The sequence below is a fragment of the Salvelinus fontinalis genome, chromosome 11 (assembly GCF_029448725.1).
Source record: "Salvelinus fontinalis isolate EN_2023a chromosome 11, ASM2944872v1, whole genome shotgun sequence".
Classification (NCBI taxonomy): domain Eukaryota; kingdom Metazoa; phylum Chordata; class Actinopteri; order Salmoniformes; family Salmonidae; genus Salvelinus; species Salvelinus fontinalis.
In genome coordinates, this window is record NC_074675.1 from 16,635,915 (window position 1) to 16,647,908 (window position 11,994).

An 11,994-nucleotide genomic window follows, 5' to 3' on the forward strand; every position below is an offset into this window, starting at 1 on the left:
GGGAGACAGGTGATAGCTAGACATCTGGTAACATACATCACTCCCCCTTTCATCTCTACCTCCATAACACAGACATGTGAAGTCTGGATTGTTTATCAAACACGGCTGGTCAGTAGGGAGAGGGGGGATGGAGAGAGTACTCTGGTTACTTTGATATCTACACTAGTGAAAGACCTCTGCACTAACCTAAGGGCCTGTGTATAAGCGTTCACAGTCCAGCCATTTCAAGGCGAAGAGAGAACTACACTTCACTGTGAGAATGCATGTTTCACATTAAAACAGAAAGCAGGTTTTTTGTTGTTGGTGAAAACACCGAATGGGAACTCTGTGCTTTTTTCATTTACCTCAGAAAACAATTGGATACTGGTTCTGATGTTAAAATAGAAATAATTCAATTAATTTATGTCGTGTTTTTTTTTTTTAAACCTATTGCTCCAAGCGCTTTACAAAAGCCAACACATCTAGTATCTGTCAAAACTTTGTGTGATGCAGAGACAACTCCTGTCCTCGCCACTCCTCCTTCCAAATGCACAGGAAATGACTCCATCCAGAATGAGTCATCATCCATCGACCGTCGCGCATTAACAGACTCGTTAGGGAGAGCAAACCCCCAGCATCTCCCCATCCTACAGGCTAACGGGCGGGTGGAGGCTAATTAGGGTAATTAACAAAGGGATATCAACAACATCGAGAGGGCACAATCAGTGAGTGAATTTACCAAAGCCATTTTATCCCAAAGCACATTGTGTGCCCCAGAAAGCACATTGTGGTACAATACGTGACCGTACTATCAGCTTCTCCCATGGGGTTACAACAGGGTGTTATGTTAGTGGTTTGGGTTGTTAGTGATCGTTGTTTTGGTGCAGCCTGACTGACTCTGTAGCTGTGCTATTGGTGTTCTGACTGAAGTAAGGGATCAAAGCTGGAAAGGCCTTTCAGCATTTATCAGAGCAGGAAAAGTGGGACTTGGTGATAGGCTACGCAGGGCCTGAGCACAGAACATAGACACACACGCACTACACTTTTCTGATACACTATTGACATACACACTCTGGAACTTTGATATGCCTGTAGAGTATATTTTTTAAAACAATATAAAGAAACATTTGGCTAATCGAAACATTTAGATTTTTTATAATCATGTTTATATTTTTCAATATTCATAAACATTTGTAGGACAATTGTTATTGAAATCAAAATACTGCTCATATTACATAGCATGCGGTAAAGCTTCATGTGACTCCAACTTCTACTTTGTAGCACCTACAGATGAAACACTATGGAGTCTTAAAAGGAGGCCGTGTTTTGGGCAAAATGTCCAACTTCTATTCATTATTCATCTATTATGCTTTAATATACTAATGTCAAATATATGTCAACAATCCTTCCTCCAAAAGACACTTCAATGGTTAAAATTTCATAAAAATCATCGTCTTTTTTTGGGGGGGAGCCTACTTTAGTGAGAAATCACCAAGTGTGGTCCATGAGTGGTTTCCCACCCAATTCTCTCCTAACCCTAATAGCCCCGTTTTGCAGTGTGAGAGCACAGAGCAGCGGATGTAAGCTATAAATACCTGCTTAGCACCAAGTTCCTGGCAGGTGTCTCTCAGCTGTTACTATCAATTACATTTTCACCCATCACTCAAAATCAGACACCTTGTGGACCATAAGCACAAACACGCGCAAACGGTCCCATGCTTCCCCTGCATGTTTATGAGCGTTGGAGCGTGCAGAGGAAAAGGCAGTAGTCGAGTTCACTCTCTCAGCACTCCCCTCCACAGCATCTGGCTAATCCAATCACCTTACAGTGAACACCTCACATGCACAGGGTTGCCCCGGTAACCTACTAGCAACCCTTCAGCACCAGCCAGAGACCTAGCCTACTCAGAGCACTGCAGATAGAAATGCACTGTATGGAACGGACATGTTCTACTATAATAGATGTGGACATACTGGACAATCAGGCCAGCTCTATGCAATACATTCTATCTGAAATGCTCTTAAATATTTTTGCTTTGTGGAATCTGGAATTTGGACTTGATAAAGAGCCATGGGAAAAGTCCCCTTTGAAAGAAGATATCCAGATAACAGCCAGATAACTTTGTTTGTCCAAAGTTTTAGTCCTGAGTGGACGCACCTTTTCATTCCTTTGATACCGCTACCTTAATTCACACTCAGCAAAACACAGACACACCCGAAGCTCTTAATTATTGCCCCTGCATTCTGAGCCAAGACACACTCCAAGCACAACAACTTAACATAGAACTGAGCAGAAGCTCAGACGTGGTGAGATTCACAGCTCACGTTCCATAGAATGCAGCATGTCCCATTAGACACTGTCAGACTCAACACCATAGACAAAGATGACCCAGGCACAGCTGTACACACACGATGGAGTGTGCATCCCGCTACACCCCATGCCCCTTCCCATCATGCATTGAAGGAGCTGATTGATGGGTGATTGCTGTGGCGAGGCGAGGACGCGGCACTCTCCTCTCTGCCATATGGTTCAGCCACAGGGAGGAGGGAGGAGGAGGTGCAGACAGACTGAGCCCATTTAAAACCTCTCCACATGATGCATTCATAGGCCACATGTAGTGGAGCGCTGTGGATCACAGAAGCATTGCTCAGAGCTACTTCTCTTTTCTCCAGCTTCTATCCAGACGGGTACATCAAATAGCTTACCAACGATAAAAATGACTTTTCCCACTAGTGAGCTGAACCGAACAGTGCTAGGCCGGTTCAGGCCGGCAAGATAGCGTGAAAAGGGTAGTGACCTATGATAGCCCTGACTGTGTTGTAGAGGGGCATGGTGAGGGGTTATAGGTACTTACTCATAGTGGAGGCCGGGGGCGGGGAACAGGGCAGGGCCCAGGCGAGGTTTTGGACAGGTGCGGTCGTTCTCCACAGGTGCCCTCCTAGAGGCACTCATGACCTGCAGAGAGGGAGTCATTCAAATGAGCGGAGACTAAAACAAAACAGGTGCTCAAACACATTTGATATTTCAGAGACAAATGGGTCACATTTTTTTACGTGGCGACACACTGTCAAGAAGACAAATCATTATAACGTTCAGAAATATCATTAGGTCTTTCATATGAGGAATCACATTTGGCCTGCGTCATTGACTCCATGATGAGTACAATCTATCCTATGTCCTGTCCACCTCACTGCCATACACCCCTGGAGTGACGTGCTACATGACACAAACACAGTACGTGCAGGGTACACACACACCGATGAAGAGGATTAGAGATGACTGTTGGCATGGTCATTAGTGTCATCATTGAGCTAGTAAGTCAGGGTGCGGTAAGAGTGATCAGGCCTGTGTGTGTGTGTGTGTGTGTGTGTGTACCCATAAGGCCCAGCCACCGGCCCACCAAACTAAATAACCATAATCTGATGATAGTGGTGTTCCTCTGTGGTGGGGTAATAACAGGTCATTGGATAGCGCTGCAGATGCAAGTCATGCAGTGGGAGGGAGGGGTAAATTAACTGGTTGATGTTGCCATGACAACAGGGCAGAAGCCACAGAGAATCCAATTCTTCCTAGAGACCTCTGTTATTGGTCGAGCACAGGTCAGAAAAACTCTTATAGATGGAATCGCCATCGGGGGAAACAACTCCACTGTTCGCCCCCAGGGCCTTTGTTATCGTTTTGTTGATGAAAACGGAGTAGAGGAGAATTTGTCAGCGTGGTAAAATAAATTGCAGTGCATATTGTGCTGTCCTAATGTGTGTACAATGCTGTCAGAGGGAGAAAAAAAAACTGTCCGTTGTCTGCAGTAATTACCCCATTGTTGTAATTTCCCCAAACAGACGTGGCAGTTTCACCAATTAAGGATTCCAGCTTTTATTAGAGGACAAACAAGAGCTGACATAGTTTCATGTGTCAATCCAAAAATGCCAATACTTACAACTGTGTTCATGAATCCAAGTTATAAATATTAGGGGTATACACAGTGTACAAAAAAATAAGAACACCTTCCTAATATGGACTCGAAAGTTGTCAAAAGGAGTAGAACTGGTCTCATCAAAGTTGCACATCCCTGGTCTATGTCGTGGAAAGAGCAGGTGTTCATAATGTTTTGTACACACTGTATATGAAGGAGATTTGCTTTGCGCATCTAATTATACAATGACATTTTGCTTTGTACATATAATTGTGATAAGAGATAATGTACTGATAATTCCTTGATGACAGCTTTGCATTCTCTAAACCAGTTTCATGAGGTAGTCACCTGGAATGCATTTCAATTAACAGGTGTGCCTTGTTAAAAAGTTCATTTGTGGAATTTCTTTCCTTCTTAATGCGTTTGAGACAATCAGTTGTGTCGTGGCAAGGTAGCGGTGGTATACAGAAGATATCCCTATTTAGCAAAAGACCAAGTTCATATTATGGCAAGAACAGCTAAAATAAACAAAGAGAAATGACAATCCATCATTACTTTAAGACAAGAAGGTCAGTCAATGCGGAAAATTTCAAGAACTTCAAGAAGAAGTTTCTTCAAAGTTCTTCAGGCCTTCATGGTCAAATTGCTGCAAAGAAACCACACTAAAGGACACCAATAATAAGAAGAGACTTGCTTTGGCCAAGAAACACGAGCAATGGACATTAGACCAGTGGAAATCTGTCCTTTGGTTTGACGAGTCCAAATTTGTGATTTTTGGTATCGGCTTTTTTTGGTCCTCCAATAAATCGGTATCGACATTGAAAAATCATAATCGGTCAACCTCTAATCCAGTCAGCCAGACATGTTGCGTACACCTGCTGTGGTTCAGTCAGCAAAGACCTAGCTAAGGAAAACAATGGGTTAATAGGTTGGACTCAGGCCTGAGTGTGTGGGCTGAGAGTCTTAGCCTTAAGGCGGTGAACTGGGATAAGGGAAACCAGACAATATGTTCACCTCTGCCCTGACCCAGGTCTACAGCCAGTCAATCAACCGCAGCATTACTGAACAGCCAATCAACAGTAATGTTACAGGAAGATTGAGGAGACAGAAGGAACTCAAAGCCATATTAAAATAGGCCCAACTCTGTATTATTATGGGGTTAGTAGTATCTCTCTCCAAAGCTGAGAAGGTCAGGCATAAAGGAACATTGGCCCAAGGCAGAGTGAGAGAGATGGGCTAGGGGCAGGGTGTACTGATCAGTGGATGGACCTCTCTCCCAAGGACTGAGAGGTACCCTGGCAGAAATGAGAGCGTCAGGTACTGCCAAAGCAGCATCCATGCGTACATGCAACGGAGGCTGCCAAACACTTGCACACGCACGCACTTGCACACGCACGCACCCGCACACACGCACACACACAGAGCTTGGCTGAGGTTGCACCAACATCTGGTGTGCTGTGTGTGGGCCGGCCACTCCAAGGCCAGGCAGAGAGAAAGCAGACCAATGTGCCAGCGGGCATAAGCACCCACCAGAGACTGGCACCCAGAGCTCTGCCAGCGCCTGGAGAAAAGAAGGGGAATGTAATAACACTATACCCTCTCAAACATGTGGTCTGTGTGTTTTAGAGGCAGGATGCGTGTGTGTGTGTGTGTGTGTGTGTATGTGTAAATTGTATTGTAATCTATTTAACTATTATCAGTGTGGGCTGACCCGTTTGATCACACACACGCACAGTTAAGGTCACATATAAAGGGCATTTTGTCTCTGGCAGTGTTTTCTGTGTGGGGAAGTGGAGAAACCGAATCCTCCACCCACTCAGTGCCCACAGCACCATTTTTCAGACTGAGTGTATGTCTGTGTGTTTTATTACAGAGAGAACCCATAGCAAAGGCCTGGTTGCTATGCTACGGAAGCTCAGCCGGGACCAGCTTTTGAGGCAGTCAAAGAAACCCCTCCAACTCACACAAGACACTGCCCAGATGGACAAACAGACTGCTCTTTCATTACAAACACACATCTACACACTAGTTCTCTCTCTGTGGAGAGGTATTACAAGAGGCACGACTGCTCTTTGTGCCAACTGTGTACAGAGCCCATGTGGAAAAGTGTGTGTGTGTGTGTGTGAAAACAGAGAGGGGCAGATGAGATGATTTGTGGATGCTGACCCTTGCCTGACTACTGCAGGCTGCTCTGTTTCTTCACTGTCAGGGGATCAGGGCAGAAAGACAGAGATCCTTAGCATTGTCCAAGAACTATGAAATAAGGAAACATGTTTGAAATGGCACTAGGGGTATTTTAAATTGAACTTTATTAAAAAAAAAAAAAAAAAAAAGTTTTTTTTTATTCTGTAAGCTATTGTATTCTATGCAGTAGTAGCTAATAGGCTTAGTAGTACCAAATTAATGAATGGACATAAATAGGATACAACACCGGTGATGATTCATTCACTGACTTTTTTTATCAGGACGATTCTAATATTGGAAAGGGGGGTGACGGAGTTCTCTCCTTCGATTTAGCATAAACTTACCGCATTCATTGTGCAAACGTGAATGTACAGCTTTAAAATTGTGTTTTGACAACATAACTCTTGATAATTCGACCAATTAAAGCGGTTGAGATAGAAAAGTTATAGCCGTATAGGCCTGCTTTCCTATCCAGTCCAAATCACCTGTTGCAACAAATAAGCCGAGCACTACAGGTGGTGCAGGGCAGGTATGAGCTCTTTCTCTCTTGTGTAACTACTTCATATTCCGTCTATAGGTCTAACTGTGTGTGAAGTGGCTACTACCTAGATTCATTTGGGAGGTGAGAAATGTTGGTATAAATAGGGGGAAATACAGTTTTAGAGTCCAATTTGCATTTGCTTTACAGGTAGCTAGGTTAATTAAGCTCGCTAAATAGCTACATCTGGATGCTTGTCCATCAATATTAATGGACTCCAGCACAGAGTTGTATCGATAATAAACAACTCACCATGAGCCACAACATCCTCATCAATGCCTGGAATTGTCTGCGCCAACAAACAATACTTACCATAGCTCCAACTCCCACTGCTTAACATTTAATGCCCTTCATCAGCATGCCTATGCACAACTATCTGTGTGGACACTTGGGTATTCATTTTATGAAGGGCAGTAAAAGGTAAGCAGTGGCCTGGTCTCAGACGAGACGTAACATAATAAATAAAAGTAAATCCGGGAAACTCAAATGAGTATGATATTTTACATTTGGTATGGTTACATATGACATAAGATTACTTACGACTAAAATGAAAGGAGTGTGGTTGGTTAATGAAAGGAGTGTGGTTGGTTGGGTAGGCGTATAATGTGAACGTCAAGCAACCAAAGGCCTCCCGGGTGGCGCAGTGGTCTAGGGCACTGCATCGTAACAAATACCTAATGCAACAATGCTGTAATGTTGGGAGAAAAATAAATGTTTGCTACTTTATTAACAGGAGCTGTAATACATGAGGGAGAGCGAGAGGCTCGAAGCAGAGCAGCAGCTCAAATGTTTGTGACTAATGGAGCAGGAAGAGGGGAAAAAGATAGCAACCAGATCGACTCGCGCTGGTAGACTCACTTATTGCTAGTTATTTATCATCTCATTTCATTACATAGTACCTGTTTTGACCTCTTCAAACTGAGAGACGCTAGTTAAGCTAGCTAACGTTAGCTAGGCTAATTGAGACTACATAACTCACCTTCCGAAACAGACAGTAAATAACAACTCCATTCAGACGATTCATTATAGCTTACCTGTTGGCTCTTGGTGTAGCTGGTCCTTATCATTTATCACTTTTAGTTCTGTCATTTTAATTCCATCTTACATTGATTAGCCTTTAGATCCACTACATGGGCAAAAGTATGTGGACACCCCTTCAACTTAGTGGATTCGGCTATTTCAGTCACACCCGTTGCCGACAGGTGTATAAGATCGAGCACACATCCATGCAATCTCCATAGACAAACATTGGCACCTTTCCAACAAGTCAGTTCATTACATTTCTGCTCTACTAGAGCTGCCCCAGTGAACTGTAAGTGGTAGGCCACACAAGCTCAGAACGGGACAGCCGAGTGCTGAAGCACGTAAAAATTGTCTGTCCTCGGTTGCAACACTCACTACAGAGTTCCAAACTGCCTCTCGAAGCAACGTCAGCACAAGAACTGGTCTTCGGGAGCTTCATGAAATGGGTTTCTATGGCTGAGCAGCTGCACACAAGCCTAAGATCACCATGCGCAATGCCAACCGTTGGCTGGAGTGGTGTAAAGCTTGCCGCCATAGGACTCCAGAGCAGTGGAAACACATTCTCTAGAGTGATGAATGACACTTCACATTCTGGCAGACAGACGGACTAATCTGGGTTTGGGGGGTGCCAGGAGAACGCTACCTGCCCGAATGCATAGTGCAAACTGTCAAGTTTGGTGAAGGAGGAATAATGGTCTGGGGCTGTTTTTCATGGTTCGGGCTAGGCCCCTTAGTTCCAGTGAAGGGAAATCTTTACGCTAAAGCCTACTATGATATTCTAGACAATTCTGTGCTTCCAACTTTGTGGCAAAGGTTTGGGGAAGGCCCTTTCCGGTTTCAGCATAACAATACCCCTGTGCACAAAGCAAGGTCCATACAGAAGTGGTTCATTGAGATCAGTGTGGAAGAACTTGACTGGCCTGCACAGAGCCCTGACCTCAACCCCATCGAACACCTTTGGGATGAATTGGAACTCCACATTAATGCCCATGATTTTGGAATGAGATGTTCAACAAGCAGGTGTCCACATACTATGTAGTGTTTCTGATAATAACTTGCCATGGGGAGGGTCTAGCTCTGTGACTGTAGCCTAGTACCAGTTTGATGACTTGTGATTAGATGACGACAAGCTACATGCGGCACTCATGAAAAAAGCAAGGGCACCAGCAGCATAAATTATACAATTTTCTCTCACCGCTGTAGACCATCTGCAATGTGAATTCACGTAGACTTTAATTAATTTAGTATTGTTTGAATGGAAAACCGAGAAAGAAAACAGCTGTTTAAACGTGAATTGTTTTCCCATTTGTCACATCTAATACCAAACGAACCATAACATATACTAAATGGAGGGAGATTCACATTAACTATGTTACGTCTACCCCTGAGTCCAGGTTGCGTTTGTTAATGCAGATAATTCCAGGCTAATTCCAACGCGTAGAATTTGTATCCTCACTAGGGTGATTGGCATAGCCTACCTATGGATGGCATGTGAAACCGCAGCACGACATAACTCATTGCTAATTTAAAAAAATGAATAGGCTTTAAACGATGCATCTGTCAGCAAATGGCGTATCTTCCTTTGATGCAGGAGGCTGTGACAGGTAAACACATCCATTCCTCATCGTTCAGGCCATTCGGCGGCAAGAGACACGATGGGGAGGGCTCGTGAGCCACCGCACGAGAAATGCGATACTCAGCAACAACGCTGCCAGTACCGCACAGTGATACAATGGAGCACAATAGCTGATAACGCGAATATATTCTCTCCCTGATATCATAACGTCCACTACCTGTCAAACAGGTCAGTAGGCTATAGCTGATTGGCTTGCTGTATGATACTGTAAACATGATTTGTTAGTGTGATCTGTTCTCATGCTTCTGGGTGGAAGCCAGGCAGGAAACTTTCATTCGTGGTTGGCATTTGTAATACAATGTATCGGTTTGCGAGTTCCATGTTCGCAATTTCGCTCTTTGTGGCATAGCTACAAACTATCCCCAACGCAGTTTTTTTTTCGGTCGAGTCGTAAAGCCAAGAATGTGTTAAGCCGCATTATCCCGAAACGGGATAGGATTGAGGCACTGCTACAAAAGGTAACTACGTTACTATACCCATTCTCCCATGCTACTACAGTATCGCTACTACAGTAGCCAAAAGTCCCAGACGTGGTAAAGAAACATGGATCGCCTTATTTACTCAGAACACAGCCACACGTGCAACATACCATTCAATAACTCTTATTCAAATCGTTTATTCTACAATTGATCCCCTTAAATCAATTAGGCTACAGGAGAAACGTTGAAAGCCCCACAAACGTCAAATGAGTGAAAGGAAAACCAAGCCAACCAGAGCCGCGGAATGCAGGTCTGTGACCAATGGGAGAGCTTGATTAGTGTTTCTGCAGTCTACCAACGTCGACTCTGCTGCAGGAGGCCGTCCGGGGGTTTGGCTAGGTAGGCCTCGATGAATATACATTAGAACAAAGTTTGGAGCTATTAAACCATATTCCCGATTGTAAACAAAACACTGGAATAATCCCGCATACCGAGTCGTTCAATGCGGACAACACTACACAAACGCGTTCCCCTGGTTCCCATCACGTATGCCACTTTCAAAGCCGCAGTCCGCTTGCTAGCGTTTAGCCAACAGTAGTACACTGACATCCATATCGGGGAAGTTGATAAGTTATATTTCCCAGAACATTTTGAAAATCGAAAGGACAGGTTTACCTTGTTCTAACTCGACGTGTCCGTCTTGATCACATCGCTGCGTGTGTTTTCCCAGCCAAACTAGAGTAAAACATGTCCATTGTCCCGTACCAGGAAGTCAGCGCTCTCCCAGAACAGAACACTTCTCAAACTCACTATGGAACCCCTGCAGGGCGCTGTGCAATCGATCCCACTCCAGGTAGCAATGCGCCGCACGACAGGCTTATCTCACCCGCCATGTTGGATCCGAAACGAGGTTGCGGCACATAGGTGGCGAATAGTAAATTATCACTAGCTGTCACTTGCACCTTTTTAATTGATAGAAAAACACTTATCAACAAAGGAAAAGTAGTCTCATAATCTTCTTAGGCATAATGAAAAGTACTGCGCACGAGTCTTGCTAATAGCCTGTTAATAAACCTGGTAGCCTATAAATTCATGATATTGATATTAAAGGAAATAACTATTTCTCAGCGTTCTCATATCATACATTTCAAGTGAAAATATCAGGTGGCCTGAAAGTATTTTATAGGTCAATTAGAATAGGCTACTTAAAAAAAATATATATATATATATATATATATATATATATATATATATATATATATATATATTACACAAAATGAATTCTGCTATTCTGTTATTATTTGTAACCAGCAACTCCTAGCCTTAACCCTTGTATTTGTTATTGAATGCTGAAGATCACTGTTATTACTACTAAAGTGTATATTCTGCAAAGTGATACTGCTCTTCTTATCTTAGCGGGCCATCAACAAAACAAAACAACCTCTATTTATTCTTAGTGTGAAGTATCCACTGTACTATGCTTGGCTGGACTGTTTCACACAAAACTCAGTCAGTCCACTGAGGTAGGATATCCTCTATCTATACTGTATAGTGTTTACATACCAGTGATCCCACTGAGGGAGAGGAAACTGCTTGTATGCACAACCAAGTCAGCCTGATTGGGCACTTATTATCTGATCAATACATTATCAACTTATAACAATTTATAACAATGTCCAAATAGAATGTTAAAACAAAGTTATAACATGGCCTGAACCTATCCATATGATCTGAAGGTTTTGCAAAACTGCACAGTAGCAATAGCCCATGACTAAGGCCCATGAGAACAAACAAAGCAGTTGTGTTTGCAGGACAGTGATAAGCTTTTATACACAGATAGTGGGGATGAGCACATATTGTATTCTACAGAACCCGTTAATCCTGAAAGTCATTTTATGCCTGGCAGTTTCCAGGTGCATTATGTACAGTATCCACTTTTTAAAACAGGCATGATATCAGATACTCTCTTTCTATGACACATCTAGATACTGGACTGGATGTCTAATATTATACCAGCCCCAGTGTGGGTTGTAGTCTTAGTATAAAAATCTGTTTGGCTCTGTTGTGTGTGTATGAAACGGACATCAGTGCGCTGCTAACAGTTTTGCTTTCCACTGTCCCTGTCCCCATACCAGGCTTGAACCAGTGATTCTCTGCTCACAAACACACATGACTGCCATCTTTGACAACGTACCAACCGTTTCTGCTATCAAAGAATATCTAATTCGATAGCTTCACCTTTCAGCCTAGCTGTGGAGTGAGCTTACGGTACGTTCTTAACTCCGTTACACTCACCCCTTC

General features: G+C 43.4%; 1 protein-coding gene across 1 annotated transcript in view; it reads right to left on the reverse strand.

Annotated features, from left to right (window-relative positions):
• Window positions 1-10,604, reverse strand: part of LOC129865181 (USP6 N-terminal-like protein) — a 64,805-nt gene extending 54,201 nt beyond the window's left edge. Inside the window, exons 1-2 of the mRNA XM_055937711.1 lie at window positions 10,369-10,604; window positions 2,835-2,935 (exon numbers count right to left, since the gene is read on the reverse strand). Coding sequence (XP_055793686.1) covers window positions 2,835-2,838 — 4 coding nt within the window. The 5' untranslated portion in view covers window positions 2,839-2,935; window positions 10,369-10,604. The remainder of the gene's footprint in view (window positions 1-2,834; window positions 2,936-10,368) is intronic.
• Window positions 10,605-11,994: the final 1,390 nt, after the last annotated feature.